The following is a 19559-nucleotide window of genomic DNA, read 5'->3' as shown; positions in this document are numbered from 1 at the left end:
GTCTAGGCCAGCCTGGAGTTCGACCTGCATTTCAGTAAGGTCTACAGGTGGACTGCTCGCAGCTTTGATGAGAAGAAAACCTTTCTCAGGTGCCTGTGGAAGCTGAAGCAGCACTTCCCCTCCAGCTCCATCACCTTTGTCAATGTCTCCTCCTGTGCAGCAGAAGGTAATTCAGTTCCTTGTCGTGCTGGCAGGGTGGTTTGGGGCTTTTCCATCAGGAGCACAGGCTCACAGGATGTCAGGGGTTGGAAAGGACCCAAAGTGATCATCGAGTCCAACCCCCCTGCCAGAGCAGGACCACACAGTCTGGCTCAGGTCACAGAGGAATGCATCCAGGTGGGTCTTGAAAGTCTCCAGAGAAGGAGACTCCACAGCCTCCCTGGGGAGCCTGTTCCAGTGCTCTGTGACCCTTAAAGAAGTTCCCCCTTGTGTTGAGTTAGAACCTCCTGTGCTGCAGCTTACCCCCATTGCTCCTTGTCCTGTCACAGGCAGCAGTGAGCAGAGCCTGTCCCTGCCCCACCCCCCCCTCGCCCCCTGGGGCCTGGGGATACTCCCCAGTACTAGATCAGGGAATACAGAGATATAGTTCTAAAGCCATAGTTGACTCTCCATCACATGGCCATTAATGATCTCTGAAACTTGTCTTAGCTTTGAATTACAGACACATCAACATGCCCCAACACATCAGCCTGGAGAGGTGAGCAAGCAAAAACACCACCAGAGCCCAAATTAAACTTCCAGTGTCCATTCTGTCCCCCTCACAAAGCTCCTCCTTTACCCCATGCCCATATTTTTTTTGCTCCATGCCATGATCTTGCTCACTCCAACCAGCAGACTCATGACTGGACACATGACATTTGACTCATGACACTTGGACTCAGTGGGACCCCTGAGGCTAGTGAAATGTCTTAAGTGGAAGACTTTGGCCATCTCCACATCTCCTCTTGCCCACACAGGGAGACAAAGTCCCCAGGAAGAAAGGAAGGGCACAGTAGAGGCCAAGAGTCAGGAGGAGCTCAGTGCCTACCAGGAGATGACACCAAAGGAAGCTGCAGATGTGATGAAGCTGATGGAGGAGTACAAGCCCTTTGTGAATAACTCCATGGCCTTTGCAGAGCAGCTAAGCAAGGATCTCCACGTGCTGGATGAGGTAAGAGGGCCAAGAATTGAGAGTCAACCACAGAGGAGGTGCCTGGTGTGTAGGAGCACTGGGCTGTGCCTCGGGGCATCACCATCTCTTTCCTTAGCAGTGAGCACTTGATCTGGGAGAAGATCATCATGGTATTGTGTCTCCTCAATGAAGGTGGTGAGTGACCAACTCACTGTCCACAGCCACAGCTGTGGGGAAGGATATGGAGCCTGGGGGGGTTATAACTTCTGGAGACAGCATAGACATACCTTGAGTGCTGTGTCCAGTTCTGGGCTCCTCAGTTCAAGAGAGATGTTGAGATACCGAAGGCGTCCACAGGAGGGCGACAAAGCTGCCTGGAGCACAGCCCTGTGAGGAGAGGCTGAGGGAGCTGGGGGTGTGCAGCCTGCAGCAGAGGAGGCTCAGGGCAGAGCTCATTGCTGCCTGCAACTACCTGAAGGGAGGCTGTAGCCAGGTGGGGTTGGGCTCTGCTGCCAAGCACCCAAGGACAGAAGGGGACCCAGTCTGAAGTTGTGGCAGGGGAGGTCTAGGCTGGATGTTAGGAGGAAGTTGTTGTCAGAGAGAGTGATTGGCATTGGAATGGGCTGCCCAGGGAGGTGGTGGAGTGGCCATGCCTGGAGGTGTTGAAGCCAAGCCTGGCTTTTTAGCTTTATTTGCTGCATTTTGTGACATGTCTGGAGAGGAGGTCTTGTTTCTTTGGGTGCTGGAGCCAGACAACAAACATTTATCCTACACTGATACCTCTAGGGATGGGATTTTCTGGTGGGCAGCTGAAGAGAAATGAAGGACCCAGAGGTTTATCCTAAAGCATGAGAGAAACCACAAGCCCTAAATCCAACCCCCTTTAGCTCCAGGATGCCACAGAATTATTTCAGTTGGAAAAGACCTCTGAGACCATCGATCCAACACCACCAAGGCCATGAAGCCATCCCTCAGAGTGCCTTGGTTTGTTCTGTTCCTGATTTGCATTTCTTGATGGCTTGGAGACTTGCTAAAGACCCAAACTCCTGTGGCCTTCTCCTGCTTGCTCCTGGCATTTTGTGACTGTTTCCCAGCTGTAGACAAGGGATGAGAGTCACCAATCTATCCCTATTAAGTTACCTGAGATGAGAGGTGCTGTTGAATACATTGCTTTAATGCCCTCTAATGAACAAAAGTCACTTACTCCTAATAGAAATTAATTAATGAGCTGTTTCCATTTCCCAGCTTTAATCTGTGCCATTAAGCACCATTAATCCCAGTGAGTTAGACCAGCACATGAATCTATTGAACTGGTTTCCCCTCCATCCCAATGATCACTCCTTGTCCTCCTTTCACAGCTCTAATGACCCTCTGCCAACCCAACCCTTCCGAGTTCCCACCACACCAGCAGCAAGAAAGCTCCCACCTGCTCTGGAGGGATGGAAATCATGGCCAAGGCACCTGGGAGGCTGCAAGCTCTGATTCTCACATTGGTATTCCCATGGACTTGCAGCATCCCAGCAGCTGCTGGAACACCAGCAGCTCCCTGAAGCTCTGTCCTGCTTCCAGCAGCATGGTTATTACCCACCAGATGTTCTCCAGAGAGCCCTTTCTGCCAGCACTTTGTCCTCCCCGTGTCAGCAGTGATGCTTTGCTCTGGGCAAAGCCCTTTGAGGCTGCTGAGCACTAGTGAGATGACCTTCAGGCGTGGTTGTGGCAGGCTTGCAGGAGCTTTATGGCTGTAATTGAGGAACACTTAGTAAGCTATGAAGCTCTAGGCAGAGCTGAGACCACTTGTATGAGGCTGGAGAGCAGCAGTCCTTGCCATGGAGGCTGAGGGAGCTGGGGGTGTGCAGTCTGCAGAAGAGGAGGCTCAGGGCAGACCTCATTGCTGTCTGCAGATCCCTGAAGGGAGGCTATGGCCAGGTGGGGTTGAGCTCTGCTGCCAGGCAACCAGCAACAGAACGAGGGGACACAGTGTGAAGTTGTGTCAGGGGAGGTCTAGGCTGGATGTTAGGAGGAAGTTGTTGTCAGAGAGAGTGATTGGCATTGGAATGGGCTGCCCAGGGAGGTGGTAGAGTTGCTGTGCCTGGAGGTGTTGAAGCAAAGCCTGGGTGGGGCACTTAGTGCCATGGTGTGGTTGACTGGATAGGGCTGGGTGCTAGGTTGGATTGGCTGAGCTTGGAGCTCTCTTCCAAGCTGTTTGAATCTATGATTCTATGATTCATTTCACAGGCCAACCTTAGAGCCATGATCTCTTCTGAGAAGCAAGTGACACAGCTGATGACCTTCATTGACGAAGCCCTAGCAGAGGTGGCCAGAGTGGAGGAGACCTTGCAGGTCTGGGATGAGTTACTGGGAGGTGTGAAGCAGCAGATGGACCAGATCTACCAAGAAAACTCCTTGCTCCAGCGCATCATTTCCAACGAGCAGAGGCTGATGGATGAGATCCTCTTCCTCACAGTACGTGGGTCTGCAGAGACAGAAATCTTCAGCCTGGTGAATCTCTTAGAAGGAGCTTCTAGAGAGAACAGGCTACAGAGCTTCTCTGCCCTAGAGATGAGGGACCTTGTCTTGATCATATAAGGGTGCTCACACAGCTGGGGTGCACTAGAAGTAGACCAGCAGCAGATGTGGTGTTTAGTATCCACGCTGCTGTCCTAAGCTGTGGAGAGTGCTCCTTCAAAGTCCTTTTCCTGGACAAGATGAGCCCCAAAGGAGGTAACTCCAAGGACCTTCTTGATTGTCTCTGTTCTAGTTTAAATTTCCTAGAGACTCAAATCTAGTTAATAGAACCAACAACAATTATGGGAAGCCTTTCCCTCTTCCCCCCCCTTTTCTTTCCAAAGACAAGGAATTAGATGTAGAGAGGAAAAGGTAAAACACAGCCAAATAAAGAGTCTCACTTCCATTTGGAAGTTAAAATAGAAAACTCTAACAATAAATAAAGGGTATTTGAGTCACAAAGAGGTATAGGGAAGGAAAAACAAGGTGCAAGATATATCTATACAACCAGGTTGATGGCAATGGGTTTGTCCACACTGGGGACTTGATGGCCACAAACAAAGAGCAGCAGGAGCAGAAGGTGATGCTGGCAGGCAGGGAGACAGGGCAGGAGGGCATGAAACAAGAAGTTCCTCTGTTTTTATAGGGGGCTAGACAGGAAAGGGGAGTGGGCTAAGCACTGCACCTGGAGTAAGGTTTGCATACACCCCCGGAGAGGAGTAAGGAGGAGCTGGGGTCAGGGTCAAGACCACTCCCCCAGGAAGGTGAACCCTTTGCATAGATGCAGCTCTCCAGCCTTTCGTCTGGCATGCTGTGGTCTGCCTCCTTGATGCACATATGCAAGTAGCACCTGGGTGGGATGAGCTGGGGTGAGAAGCTGCCTATGCTTGAACCTCTCCTCCCCTGGCTTTGTTTCTAGACCCACCTCGACCTCAGCAGGGAACACTGCGATGTCCTCCGCCGGGCAGATCTTTCCAGCCCCAGCAGCGTGGAAGCCTGCACGGCTGCAGCAGAGGCTTTGGCTGGCTGCATGAGCACCCAGATACAGCCTGGTGAGAAGACAGCAGAGAGTGATAGATGCAGACAGCAGAGTCACCAGCTCATCCACAACCTGTGCTGCACACCTGGCACCATTCCATGCTGCCTGGGCTCTGTATGTGACCCCAGACTGGTGAAACTGGAAGAGGTGTTCCCAGCAATCAGCTCACACTCTTGCTGGGCATCAAGGATAGAGGTCTGGAAGGTGTGGAGAGAACAATGGGTGATGGGTTTGAGCTAAAAGAGGGAGATTCAGACCAGAGAGGAGGAAGATATTTTTGACACTGAGAACAGCAAGACCCTGGCCCAGGTTGCCCAAAGAGGTGGTAGCTGCCCCATCCGTGGAACCATTGCAGGTCAGGTTGTTTGGAGCCCTGAGCAACCTGCTCTAGTTGCAGATGTCCCTGCTGGCTGAAGGGGGGTTGGACTGGATGACTTTTAAAGGTGCTTTCCAACTCATTTGTGATCCTGTGATTTGGAAAGATGACCTGGAGGCACCTAGGGTGGAGGGTGCAGAGCTACAAACACTTCTCATGATGCTCAGCACCACGACACAGAGCTACAAACACTTCTCATGATGCTCAGCACCACAACACAGAGCTGCAAACACTTCTCATGATGCTCAGCACCACAACACAGAGCTACAAACACTTCTCATGATGCTCAGCACCACGACACAGAGCTGCAAACACCAAATGATGCTCAGCACCACAACACAGAGCTGCAAACACTTCTCATGATGCTCAGCACCACAACACAGAGCTACAAACACTTCTCATGATGCTCAGCACCACGACACAGAGCTGCAAACACCAAATGATGCTCAGCACCACAACACAGAGCTACAAACACTTCTCATGATGCTCAGCAACACAACACAGAGCTACAAACACTTCTCATGATGCTCAGCACCACAACACAGAGCTGCAAACACTTCTCATGATGCTCAGCACCACAACACAGAGCTACAAACACTTCTCATGATGCTCAGCACCACGACACAGAGCTGCAAACACCAGATGATGCTCAGCAACACAACACAGAGCTACAAACACTTCTCATGATGCTCAGCACCACAACACAGAGCTGCAAACACCAGATGATGCTCAGCAACACAACACAGAGCTACAAACACTTCTCATGATGCTCAGCACCACGACACAGAGCTACAAACACTTCATGATGCTCAGCACTACGACACAGAGCTGCAAACACCAGATGATGCTCAGCACCACAACACAGAGCTACAAACACTTCTCATGATGCTCAGCACCACAACACAGAGCTACAAACACTTCTCATGATGCTCAGCACTACAACACAGAGCTACAAACACCAGATGATGCTCAGCACCACGACACAGAGCTACAAACACCAGATGATGCTCAGCACCATGACACCTTCTCTTTTTCTTCCTCAAGGTTATAGGAAACTGCAGTCTGTGGCTGAGCAGCTGATCCTCTTTGAAAGCCTCAAGCAGAACTTGGAAAGTTCTTTCATCACTCACATTACCAACATCTTCAAGCTCCAGGTGGGCTTCACACTTCATGTGACAGTATTCTGGGGAGTATTCTGGTAAAGTAGTAGCAGCAGTACAGGGAATGCCACCATAAGAGGGTTCTCCAGGGGTATCTCCTCAAAGAGGGCTCCTCACATACTTTTATCCTGCTGCTACCTTTCCCTCCCCACAGTTTTGCAGCCATGCAGGAATAATCCAGGACAGTTCTGAGGCAACCAGGTTCCCACTCATGACAGTCATTAGTCCTCTGACCACGTCAAAAAGTGCTCAGATTTAAAGGGGTTTTGCTTTAGATTTCCTTGGTTTACTTCTCTTGCTTTACTCTGTCCAATGCCCTGAAAGGAGATGGGAGCCGGGTGGAGTTTGGTCTGTTCTCCCAAGGAACAAGCAATGGGACAGTAGGAAATGACCTCAAGTTGCACCAGACAAGTTTTAGGCTGAACATGAGGAATAGTTTCTTCCCCTTGAGGGTTGTCAAGGTCTGCTCAGGGCAGTGGTGCAATCCCCATCCCTGGAGGGGTTTCAAGGTGATGGAGATGTGGTGCTGAGGGCCATGGTTTAGTGGTGACCTGGCAGTGCTGAGTTAGTGGTTGGACTTAGTGATCTTGAAAGTCTCTTCCAACCCAAAGCATTCTGTGACTCAGGGGTGGTGGTGGTTGGCACCAAATCCCTGGATGAGGCCAATCTGATCTTTTTGACTCTGCCTTTTCTGTTGCTCTAGGGTAACGTTCAGGTCTCCTCTCCCAGTCAGCCCATTGACAAGCTGTGTGCACCAAGCCATGAGCTCCACCACGAGCAGCTGCTGCCCTACACCCCACTCATGGCCTGGCTGAGGAATGCCAACCTAGCTTTGTTCTGTGATCTGCCCAAGGTATGGCTGAAATCCTAAGGAAGTGCTGCACAGCATCCAGCAGCCTCAGCTGAGGCAAAGGGATTAGTTATTAGAAAGTATTATGCTAGAGAGAAGTTCTTTCCAGGGAGGGTGGAGAGACACTGGAACAGGTTGTCCCTGGAGGTTGTGGATGCTCTCTGCCTGGACAGGGGTGAGCCAGGTTAGAGGAACAACCTGGTCTAGTGGGAGGTGTTTCTGCCTGTGGCAGGGCGCGCTGGAAACAGATGATCTTTAAGGTCCCTTCCAACCCAAACCATTCTATGATCCTATGGGTCTCTGAGTTTGTGATGAGAACTTGGTTTCACCAAACCCATACCACCCACAGGCTTCCAGCATTTAGCTCTTCTAGGGTAGCATGTGGCAAATTTGGCCATGTGAAGCTGGCCCTCTGTGCTTGACAGGGAGCAGTCTGGGACTGGGTGGAGGAGACTGTGCTGAGGGAGAAGGTCTGGACGTCAACGTTTGGCCACTTTACTTCCATCTGGCCACTTCTTTCCTTTGCAGGTCTATGCCCAGAACCTCAGCAGGCTCTATGAGCAGGAAATCAAAGCCTTCTTTGAACGTGCCCAGACCTTCTTGCTAGGAAGAAGAAAAGGAAGTGAGTGACTTACAAATATGACCTTTGTGCTCCTGCCATTGCTTTGTTTGCAAGTAGGGACTGGCAACCATCCTCTCCCCTCACAGGCATCTCCCCCAGCTTCCCTGCCATGCATGTGCTTCCTCCTCCATGGGCTGGGTCTGCAGCTGGCAGCAGAAAGCCAACCTGTCTTTGCACCAGGCAGTGCTGGTGTGAGCCTTGGCTCCACGGCTCAGCCTCTTTGGCTGCTTCTCAGAGCTGTAGCTTCTGTGCACCTTCCCTTTAGTGGACTCCAAAGGGCTTGGGTGGGATGGGATCCTTAAAGATCATCTAAGTCTGAGACCATAGATGAGATAACAGGATGGAAAAGACTTCTAAGACCATGAACCCAGCACTAAACCATGGCCCTCAGCACCACATCTCCATGGCTTTGGAACCCCTCTAGGGATGGGGACTCCATCACCGCTCTGGGCAGGCTCACTCAAGGACTTGGCAACCTTTCTAGTGAAGGTTGCCAAGATCATGAGGAGCTGTAAGAGAAGGAAATGTGGGACTGCCTGGCTGAGTCTGGCCCAAATTTCATGCAAGCAGAGCTCATCATGGACTCCTCAGAGACTCCTTTTCCCATAAGAAGATGGCATCAAGCCTGGCCCTGGAGACAGAGCCTATCCACAGGGATATATTTGTGAGAGCAGAATGATTTCATGGTGAGCTGACTGTGGGGCTGCATGGTCCCAAGGTGATCATTTCAACAGAAATCATTGCATTTGACTCCAAATATTCCAGTCAGGTGTTCCTGAAGATAAAAAGGGAAGCTGATCTGTCTCCTCTGGAAGCATTTGACTGCACAGGAATCACATTTTCCTGCAGAAAAACAAAGCCCTGTAATGGAAAGTTCCATGCCAGCTTGGCCCAGCTTGAATGTCATAAACCACTTTTCCTGGTGTGTTTAGTCTATCAGAGTCCTAGCTCAGCTTCCTCCAGCTTTGCACCTACTTCATCAATCGTGGCCAGAGCCTGGAGCCAAAGGATGAAGGAAATGAGGCTGAAGAATCACAGAATAACAGAGTGGCAGGGGTTGGAAGGGACCTCAGGAGATCATTGAGACCAACCTCCCTGCTAAAGCAGCATCACCTAGGGCAGGTCACACAGGAATGCATCCAGATAGGTCTTGAAAGTCTCCAGGGAAGGAGACTCCATAACCTCTTTAGGCAGCCTGTTCCAGGGCTACCTCACTCTCACGGTAGTTTGTTGTCAAGTTGAAGTGGAACCTCCTGGGTTCCAGTTTGTATCCATCACCCCTTGTCCTGTCACAGGACACCGCAGCAAAAGGCTCTGCCTTGCTTCACTCACTGTGTTGGCCCCACAGCAACAATTGTCCCTCTCCAGCTGACCCAGCAGCCCTGACCTTGGCCCATCCTTTGGCTTCTTGGCCTCTTCTCTCAAGTAACTAATGACAGGACAAGAGGAGATGGTCTCAAGCTGCACCAGAGGAGGTTTAGATTGGACATGAGGAACAGTTTCTTCTCTGAAGGAGTGGACAGGCATTTGAACAGGCTGCCCAGGGAGCTGGTGGAGTCCCCATCCCCTGAGGGGTTCAAAGAATGAATGGATGTGGTACTTTGGGACATGGAGGCATTGGGTAGAAGGTTGGACTTGATGATTTCAGAGGTCTTTTCTAATCATAATGATCCTATGATTCTGGGGTGAGGTCCTTGCCTTTCTTGTGGGGAAGAAGCTCACCACACGAGTGCTGTAGGTTAGGGATTCTCTGATGTACTATAGAGATGGGTGGGGGCCTAGAGGATGGGACCAGGCTCTCCTCAGTGGTGCCCAGGGCCAAGAGGCAATGAGCACAAGCTGAAATCTAGGAGGTTCTATCTGAACAGGAGGAGAAGCTTCTTTGTGTGAGGGTGCTGGAGACCTGGAACAGGCTGCCCAGAGAGGTTGTGGAGTCTCCTTCTGTGGAGAGCTTCCAACCTCAGCTGGACATTGTGCTTCTAGGCAAGCTGCTGTAGGTGTCCCTGCTGGGAGGAGACTGGATGACCTCCAACCCCTGCCATGCTGGGATCCTCTGTTGGAAGAGGTATGGGACAGGTAGGAAGCCTCAGGCATGGTTGAGGCTCCTCAGCACATCAGCAACTGAGCAGCACACCATAACTACAGCCCCTGTGTCACTGCAGAGCATGGTGAGGGGCAGGGCCAATGTTTAGAAAGCTTCATCCACAGAGCTTCTGCTGGGTGCTGAAGAAGGGCACCTTCCCTGGGGCTTGTGGTGCCACCAGCTGAGATTGCCCTGCCTATTGCTGGAGACCCTGGGGACAAAGCTGGGTGGAGAGCATCACATCTCCTGGATCAGCTCTCGCTGGTCAGACTGACCTCTTCTTGGCTCCAGGACATGCTGCAGAGTCAACATCACTCCAGCAAGGCACCCACACATCCTTCTTGTCATAGAATGGTTTGGGTTGGAAGGCACCCTAAAGATTATCTAGTTCCAACCCCTCTGCCACAGGCAAGGACCTGGCCGGGACTTTCTACTAGCCCAGGTTGTTCAATGCCTCATCCAACCTGGCCTTGAACACTTCCAGGGAGACACCATCCACAACCTCCCTGAGTCACCTGTTCCAGTGTCTCCCTGCCCTCACTGTAAAGAATTTCTTCCTCATCTCCAGTCTAAATCTCTCCTCCTTGAGCTTCAAACCGTTGCCCCTCGTCCTGTCACGAGTCCTTGGCAGTGGTGGGCACTGCAAACTAGCAGGAGCCCTCCCAGCTCCTGGGGGCCTTCAGAAACGCCTGCTGAAATGTTTTCTGCCAGCCTGGTTGCTCTCTGCTGGTTTGCAGGGTAGGTTAGATATGATGAAGCTCCGCAGGAACCTCATCCAAGGTCTTCCCTGACGTTTCACCTGCTCTCTGGGGTGAGCTGCTGCATGGATGAGAGCCCAGGCTGCAAGGACACTTGCTTCAGAACATCTCTCTCCCTGACTTTCCCTGCTTCTTTCTCTCTCCTCATCATAATGGCAGTGATTTTTTTGGGCTGATTCCCTGTCCTCATAAAGGATTATTTAGGTGGAACACTTCAGAATGCAGCCCCTGATGATTTATTGCCTTGTTTCAGCGTTAGGGGAGAGCTCAGAAGACAAATCCCAGGATGGCTGTAATTAAAGAGCCTCCTTTGCCCATTCCCTTTGCAACACAAAAATGTGCAGCCTCGAGAAGATTCACACAACTGTAGAATTGTTTTGGTTGGAAGAGACCTTTAAGCTCACCAAGTCCAACTCTTAACCCAGCACTGCCAGGGTACCACTGAACCATGTCCTCTCCTATGAGCACAGGCTGAAAGAGTTGGGGCTGTGCAGTCTGGAGCAGAGGAGGCTCCCAGGTGACCTTCTTGTGGCCTTCCAGGATCTGAAGGTGACTACAAGAAAGCTGGGAGGGACTTTTTAGGCTCTCAGGCAGTGACAGGACTGGGGGGAATTGAGCAAAGGTGGAGGTGGGGAGATGCAGAGTGGAGGTGAGGAGGAAGTTGTTGAGCAGGAGAGTGGTGAGAGGCTGGAATGGGCTGCCCAGGGAGGTGGTTGAGGCTCCATCCCTGGAGGTGTTTAAGGCCAGGCTGGCTGAGGCTGTGTGCAGCCTGCTCTAGGGTAGGGTGTCCCTGGGCATGGCAGGGGGGTTGGAACTGTCTGATCCTTGTGGTCCCTTCCAACCCTGACTGATTTTATGACCCTCAGCACCACCTCTCTACGGCTTTGAAACCTCTCCAGGGATGGGGACTCCACCACTGCCCTGCCAGGCCTTGACAACCCTTTTTTGGGGAGGAAATTGTTCCTCATGTCCAACCTAAACCTCCTCTGGTGCAATTTAAGGCCATTTCTTCTTGCTGTTCCACTTGTTCCTTGGGAGAGGAGCCCAATCCCTACCTGGCTCCAACTTGCTTTCAAGGAGCTGTAGAGAGCCAGGTCTCCTCTCAGCCTCCTCTCCCTGTTTTCAGTGAGGAGGTATTTTTTTCCTGGTTTTCCAGCTTCCCACCAAGTCAGGAAATGAGATGGAGAAGCAGCTGATGAATTTCCTGCCTGGCTTCAGCAAGGCAGAGGTCAGGAGCAGAGCTTGCTGTCATCTCTCATCCCCTGCTCAGCATGCCCAGCATCTGCCAAACCCTTTCCAAAGGTAAAAGCCCTGCAGGGGGTGACTCAAACAAGAATATTTATGGATGTTAGGAGCTGTGGAGAACTGGCCTGGCTCGGATGGGACCTCTGGGGCTGGTGGAATGCTCCCAGCTTTTAGCATTAACTAGAAAATGAAATGGATGTTTTCCCACTGAGGTCCTTCCTCAGCGTGGGAGTTTGATGCTCATATCAGGGGGGAGGTTTACAGCTTTCCCTCCTAACCTGGTGCTGTTTGAATAGGGATTGAATCTCCAGGTGAGCATTTCTCATTTTAAAAGCCTTTTTCTTTTGGAGAGCCTGCCTGGCTGGTGGTTTGTGGCAACTGATCAGCAAAACTAAGCAGCAAACTCTTTTATTGTAGCACCTGCAGATGTTTTTGCTGATTTCTGCTCATATCAGGCAGGGCTTTTCACTGCCCTCTCAGAGAGTCCTAGCATCATTCAACAGCACTCCAGCAGTGCACCCACGCATCCTTCTTGTCATAGAGTGGGTTGGGTTAGAAGGAACCCTAAAGATCATCCAGTTCCAACCCCCCTGCCATGAGCAAGGTCACCTTCCACTAGCCCAGGTTGCTCAAGGCCCAGTCCAACCTGGTCTTGAACTCTTCCAGGAGGGACATCCACAGCCTTCTTGGGCAGCCTGTGCCACTGTCTCACCACCTTCACTGTAAAGAATTGCCTCCTAATCTCCATTCTGAGTCTCCTCTCTTCCAGCTCAAAACCATTGCCTCTCATCCTGTCACTCCCAGCCCTTGTAAAAAGTCCCTCCCCAGCTGTCCTGTAACCCCTTCAGGAGCTAGAAGGCTACTCTAAGCTCTCCCCAGAGCCTTCTCTTCTCCAGGCTAAACAGCCCAAGCTCTCTCAGCCTGTCCCCACAGGGGAGGTTCTCCATCATGCTGATCATCTTTGTGCCCTCCTCTGGACCCCCTCCTGCAGCTCCACGTCCCTCTTACGCCGAGGACACCAGAACTGGAGGCAGTGCTGCAGGTGGGGTCCCAGCAGAGCAGAGCAGAGCAGAGGGGCAGAATCAGCTCCCTTGTCCTGCTGCTCTCAGTGCCTCTGGTGCAGCCCAGCACACAGCTGGCTCTGGGCTGCAGTGAGCACTGCTGGCTCCTGGTGAGATGTTCATCTCCTGACACCCCAAGCCCTTCTCCTCAAGGCTGCTCTCCAGCCACTTCTCACTCAGCCTGGATTTGTGCCTGCATTGCCCTGGCCCAGGTGCAGAACCTTGCACCTGGCTGTGTTGAACTTGCTGAGCTTGGCTTGGGGCCACCTCTCAAGCCTGCCCAAGTGCCTCTGGATGCCTTCCTTTCCCTCTAGCGTGTCAGGCTACACAGTTTGATGCCATCCACAGACCTGCTGAAGACTTGCAGTCTTCAAGAACTGCTACAAAGCCCTAAGTAGCAAAAGGGGAACCACCACAGAGGGAAAAAAACCAGAACAGTCATGGAGAATGGACAGAAGCCAGAAGAGAAGGCAGACAAAATAGGAGCCAAGCCCTGCATCCCCCCTTTCTCTGCCTCCAACAGGACAAGGCCAGTTCCAACAGAGGATCAGACTCAAAAGGGGAAATTCAAAACAACCAACAGAGCTGGAGAGGCCAAGAGGGATGGAGATATCTAACCACCTCCCTCCATCCCACGCAGGTCTTCAGGAAAGCTTGGAGAAGCTGCTGGGCAGCAGGCAGCAGTCTCGCTGGAGCCTCCTTGGGAGCAGGGATGGTCAGGCAGACACACCAACCAAAGACAATGTCATCAAGGTAGGGAGCTGAGCTGTTTGACAGGGTTCTTGTGTCCCACAGGAGCTGTGACAGTGCTGCAAACCATCCATGGTCCTTTCTCTAGTACCTGGAGCAGGTACAGGTGTTCTGTATCGCTGACCTGGTTTAGAGGTCACTTCAAGTGGACATGGACATTGCTCCCATGTGCCCAGGTAGAAGAGCTTTCTAACATCCCCTATGGTTTCCAAGCAGGTGCTGGGGCAGGTGCTGAGAGAGCTGCAACCTCTTTGCACTGCTGAGCAGCAGTTCATTGAGAAGTTCTTCCAGCTAAGCCACAGTGCTGCAGAGCTTCAGGTGCTGGAGGTAAGTGTGAGGACTTCATCCTCTCTCTGGCCTGAGACAAGCCTCAGCAGCCACAATGGGCTGGCTGCTTACCTCTCCCAAATACCTGAGCTCTCCTGAGCTCTCATCCTCTAGTAACCTCCAGTGGGGAAGCTTAAGACTTCCTGATGACAGAGGAGAATGGAATTGAACTTGATAGCTCCAGTAAAGCCACAGGATCTCTAAGCAGGACTCCAGTGTCTCAGAGTGGTTTGGGTTAGAAGGGATCACCTAGCTCCAACCCCCCTGCTACAGGTTGTGACACCTTCCACTAGATCAAGTTGCACAAGGCCTCATCCAACCTGGCCTTGAACACCTCCAGGGAGGGGGCAGCCACAGCTTCCCTGAGCAAACTGCTCCATGTCTCACCACCCTTGTGGGGAAGGGCATAAAGTGCGAGGCAGCAGGAATGAAGCCCAAGTTCTCCTCTCTGACCAAGGGCAGGCATCACTGTTCCACTCCCATTCTCTCTTTCAGGCACCTGCCACTACAGGAGAAGGCAACTTGGCATCTCCAGAGGAGCTCCTTTGCCCCAAGCCTCAGAGCCAGTACGTGGGTGATCACAGGGTCATTAATGTTGGGAAAGACCTTCAGGATCATTGAGTCCAGCCTTAACCCAGCTACCATGACCACTAAACTGATGATGAGATGCATGTGGCTGCCCTCACCAGGTTGTGGTCTGGAGTGTCCTATGAGGACTTCCTGAGGAACTGATAGAGGCATTTCTCCCCACTCTATTGACCACCTTAACCCAGCTACCATGACCACTAAACTGATGATGAGATGCATGTGGCTGCCCTCACCAGATTGTGGTCTGGAGTGTCCTTCAGGGACTTCCTGAGGAACTGATAGAGGCATTTCTCCCCACTCTATTGACCATCTTGATGTCTACCAAGTGGTCTGAGGCTTGCACCCTGCGTAGCCAACAAAACCAGGAGGCATCATGGCTGGGTATGCAGAGAGGGGGAGCAGAGCCTACTGGTTCTGGGTCTGCTTCAGGGTGGATCAAAAAGTGATGCTTGTGTTTCACTCAGAACCCTGGCTGGGTCAGTTCTCTTCCCTTATTGGCACAGAATGGTTGGAATAAAAGGGACCTCAGTGATGATCTAGGTCCATCCCCCCCTGCCATGAGCAAGGACACCTTCCACTAGACCAGGTTGCTTCAGACCCCATCCAACCTGGACCCTGAACACTTCCAGGGAGGGGCCAATCATTAGCAGTGTCCTAAAGCAGAAATAGGCTGTGGAGCAGAAAGCTCCTTAAATGTCAGCACAGACCCACTGAATGTATCATTGGACTGCTCCTTCCACAAGCAGAGATGGGGAAGAGCTGAAGGATGAGCCAAGTGATACAGACAGAAGGCCCTGCCCACAACCCTCCCCATTTATTCACCATTCTGTTTTGTTTTGAAGGCTGGAAGAAGCTCTCATGCAGCTGCTGAGTGAGATCTTCAGCTGCCTGGAAGCAGAGCTGAGAGGACTTCTGGATGTCTGCAGTAAGGTTCACCCATTCAGCTGCTTGCAGGTCCTGGTTACCTTGAATGACTTCATCTTGGAGGAGTGGGGCTCTTCCTCAGCTCTCCACTCATCCTTCCTCAGCACCATCCTGGCCAACCTGCTGCTGCTGGCCAAGAGCAACTTCAAAAGATGCATTGTGAGTGGCAAGAGAAATTAGTCCAAGACCTGAATGATGAGCAAATGACACCTAACTGAGTGGGAGCGTTGATCTGCTGGAGGGTAGGAAGGCTCTGCAAAGAGATCTGGACAGGCTGGATGGATAGGTCAAGGTCATGAACAAGGCCAAGTTCTGGGTCCTGCACTTCATAGTATCATAGAATTGTCAGGGCTGGAAGGGACCTCAAGGGTCATCTAGCTCCAACCCTCCTGCCACAGGCAGGGACACCTCATACTAAATCAGGTTGCTCAGAGACACATCCAGCCTGGCCTTAAAAACATCCAGGGATGAGGCTTCCTCCCTGGGCAACTTGTGCCAGTGTCTCAGCACCCTCATGCTGAAGAACTTCTTCCTAACATCCAATCTGAATCTACCCACTCCTAATTTTGCTCCATTCCCTCTAATCCTATCACCACAAGATACCTAAAAATTCCCTCATCAGCTTTCTTGTAGGCCCTTTCAGATCTTGGAAGGCCACAATAAAGTCTCCTTGGAGCCCTCTCCTCTCCAGACTGAGCAGCCCCAGCTCTCTCAGTCTGTCTCCATAGGAGAGGTGCTCCAGCCCTCTGACCATCAGACCCACTTGGGTCACAACAACCCCATGAATGCTTCATATTTGGGGCAGGGTGGCTGGGAAATTGCTTGGTGCAGAACAACCTGGAGATGCTGGTTGACAGCTGGCTGAAGACAAGCCAGTGTGTCTCCAGGTGGCTGAGAAGACCAGCAGCATCCTGGCTGGATCACAAATGGTGTGGCCAGCAGGATCAGGGCAGGGATTGTCCCCCTGTGCTGAGCACTGCTGAGGCCATCTAGCATAGTTTAGTGCCCAGCCTCAAACAAGGAAGCTCAGGGACCTCCCCAGAGAGGGAGAAGGTGGCCCACACAGCAGATTTGCAGCTTGTCTGGCCTTGGTGCATCACAGGCTGGGGCCACATCATATCTGAGCACTGTCTTCTTGTGTGTCATTGCCAGGGGACCTTGTGCACAGAGATGGAGGCGGCAAAGATGCCCAGCAGGATGAAAGGAGGGATCCTGCCCTCTGTCAGCTGCTTCGAGGAGTTTGTGAACTTCTCTGAGGAGGTGTGCAGGACAGCAAGGTGGAGAAGGGAGCTGGACAAAGCACACCTCAGGCTGGCCAGAAGTGTCCTCAGCAGCAGTGAGTACCAAGGCTGGTGGCTGCAAAACACAAGGGCTGTCAAGGCTGGCCCAGGGCAGTAGTGGAGTCCCCATCCCTGGAGAGGTTTCAAAGCCATGGAGATGTGGTGCTGAGGACCATGGTTTGGTGGTGACCTGGCAGTGCTGGGTTAAGGGTTGGACTCCATGAGCTCAAACACCTCTTCTGACCACAACTATTCTATGATTGGATGCTGCTCTCCTGAGCTCTTGATTAAACTTTCCTCTGGTGACCAAAGCCTGAGAGCATCTGCATCTCATGTCCTTCCAGACCCAGCCTGCAGGGTCTTCTCTTGTTGTCTCTCTTTCAAGTCAACAGCCTGTCCTCAGCAAACCTGAAAGTGAGCACAGATATGGTTATGATGGAAAATTTCCACCACATTCACTGCTTCCTGTGTCAAAAGGAGATCCTCTGCCTGGAGGGCGTGAAGAAAGAAGCCAAGCAGAGGTACAGTGAGCACATGGAGAAATACATCATCCAGAACCTGGGCCAGCCACTGGAGAAGCTCCATGTGAGTACAGGATAAAACCTGTGTCTTGAAGGGCAACTGCACTTCTCAGTTCACTGATGTTCAAACCACTCCTCCCCAAATCCAGTCTGGCATCATATTGGTCTGTTGTCACGTCCCCAGTGCTGCCACCCCTCCTCTGACCACTTCTGGCCTGTGGCTCAAAGGGATGAGAGGTGACACCAAACTGGGTGGGAGTGTTGATCTGCTCAAAGGTAGGAAGGCTCTGCAGAGGGGTCTGGTCAGGCTGGATCAGTGCACCAAGGCTTAACAAGACAAAGTGCTGGGTCCTGCGCTTGGGTCACAACCACCCCATGAAGGTTCTGGGCTTGGGGAAGAAGGGATGGAAACTGCCCAGTGGGAAAGGACCCCTCCAGGTGTTGGTTGACAACAGCTGAAGATGAGCCAGGGTGTGCCCAGGTGGCCAAGAAGGCCACCAGCATCCTGGCTTGGATTATTGTGGTCAGCAAGACCAGGGCAGGGATTGTCCACACCTGGTGAGGTCACATCTTGAATCCTGGGCTCAGTTTTGGGCTTCTCACTCCAAGAAGGACATTGAGGGGCTGGAGCAGGTCCAGAGGAGGGCAGTGAGTCTGGTGATGGTTCTGGAGAGGAGCAGGTGAGAGACCTGGAGTTGCTCAGCCTGGAGAAAAGGACACTGAGGGGAGAGACCTTCTGGCCCTCTGCAATCCCCTGCAAGGAGATTGGAACCAGCGAGGGGGTTGTGTTGCCCTGCCCCTTGTTCCTTGGCAGAAAAGAGGAAACAACCTCAAGCTGCATCAGAGGAGGTTTAGGTGGGACATGAGGGACAATTCCTTTCCTGTAGGAATGGTCAGACATTGGAAGAGGCTGCCCAGGGAGGTGTTGGAGTCACCACTCCTGGAGGTGCTGAGGAGATGTGTGGAGGTGGCCCTCAGTGCTGTTGGGCTGGAGTCACCTTGAAAGGTCTTTCCCAACTGAAACCACTCTCTGATGCCATGCTGGGCTCAGCCACTGTGTGGTGGCCTGAGGACCTGTTCAGAGCCCACTCTGGGTTGCGTGCCTGTGCCTGGCAGATGCTGGCTTCTCTGTGCATGGCTGTCTGGCTTCATCAGCCCAGCACTGCTTCACCCTTCCCCAGGGGCTGCTCTGTTAACTGAGCTAAGAGCATCTGGCTCTGCTAACTCCAACAGACAGCCCTCTTCCTCCCAGAGATGATGGCTCCTCAGAGCTCTCCTTACTCCACTCCTCTCTGGTCTAAAACATCTCCCAGACTGGGAGCAGCCTGAATTATTTATGGAACCTGCTCCTTTCAATTTGTTTCCAGTCTTCACTGTCAAACATCTTGTAGGCTTGCCTAGAAGATCAGCCTGGAATCTCATCCTACCTGCAACCCTGCTGTGCTGATGGCCTCAAAGTCTTCTGCTGGGAGGGATGATATCATTTCACAGCTCACAACAAAGCAAAGCATGTCAACTATGAGGATACTTGGATTGAATTCTGCTCTGGGACTTCCAGAGTCCTGAGATAGCCTCCTCCAGCAGTCCATGTAGCTCTTGAGGTTTGAGGACAGATCACCAACACCAAGAGGTGTTGCAAAGGGGCTTAAGCAATGTTAGGGCCTACTTCTGGTCTTGAAATCAGCTCATACATTGAGAAACCTCTTCCTGTCCCAAAATCCTTGGGATCTGGGGTGTTGCTCCCCAGTGGAAATACCCAAGAGAGCAGATTTTTGGGTTGCAGGTACAGAAAAGTGGAGAAGAGGCTTTACTTAACCAGCTGTGGCACACCACACCCAGCTGTGGCAGAGACAGAGATGGGGTGCTCAACTACCCCTGCTAAGAGGTCTTACTAATCTAGAGCAAAGGTAGTGGAGGGCCACCAGCAGAGGCTGAAGGAGCTAGGTTTGGTCAGCCTGGAGAAGAAACAATTCCTGGGGCACCTCGTAGCCACCTTCCCTAAAAGGTTACTGAGGTGCACTGCAGGATAGAGACAACAGTCAGGAAGTGTCAAATGGAAGATCCCAGCTGGACAGAAGGGGAAAAGAATCATAGAATCATAGACTCAACCAGGTTGGAAGAGACCTCCAAGCTCATCCAGTCCAACCTAGCACCCAGCCCTGGCCAAGCAACCAGACCCTGGCACTAAGTGCCTCATCCAGGCTTTGCTTCAACACCTCCAGGGACAGTGACTCCACCACCTCCCTGGGCAGCCCATAAGGATACTGAAGCCTTGGAATGGTTTGGCCAGAGAGGCTGCAGAGTCTTCATCCTTAAAGGTTTTCAAGACCTACCTTGAGAAATGCCCCAGCAACCCCTG

At 52.0% G+C, this 19559-nt stretch overlaps 1 protein-coding gene across 1 annotated transcript in view; it reads left to right on the top strand.

The window, feature by feature from the left end:
- The window catches only part of LOC135183946 (exocyst complex component 1-like), a 31319-nt gene that overhangs the window by 10667 nt on the left and 1093 nt on the right, over window positions 1–19559 (top strand). The window contains exons 3-15 of the mRNA XM_064159313.1: window positions 7–166; window positions 957–1150; window positions 3347–3574; window positions 4536–4668; window positions 6076–6185; window positions 6895–7044; window positions 7570–7663; window positions 13451–13563; window positions 13774–13891; window positions 14402–14453; window positions 15318–15558; window positions 16552–16735; window positions 17065–17264. Coding sequence (XP_064015383.1) covers window positions 7–166; window positions 957–1150; window positions 3347–3574; window positions 4536–4668; window positions 6076–6185; window positions 6895–7044; window positions 7570–7663; window positions 13451–13563; window positions 13774–13891; window positions 14402–14453; window positions 15318–15558; window positions 16552–16735; window positions 17065–17264 — 1977 coding nt within the window. The remainder of the gene's footprint in view (window positions 1–6; window positions 167–956; window positions 1151–3346; window positions 3575–4535; window positions 4669–6075; window positions 6186–6894; window positions 7045–7569; window positions 7664–13450; window positions 13564–13773; window positions 13892–14401; window positions 14454–15317; window positions 15559–16551; window positions 16736–17064; window positions 17265–19559) is intronic.

The sequence above is a fragment of the Pogoniulus pusillus genome, chromosome 19 (assembly GCF_015220805.1).
Source record: "Pogoniulus pusillus isolate bPogPus1 chromosome 19, bPogPus1.pri, whole genome shotgun sequence".
Taxonomy (NCBI): domain Eukaryota; kingdom Metazoa; phylum Chordata; class Aves; order Piciformes; family Lybiidae; genus Pogoniulus; species Pogoniulus pusillus.
The sequence above is the reverse complement of the archived record's forward strand: the minus strand, read 5'-3'. Positions and strand labels throughout refer to the sequence as shown.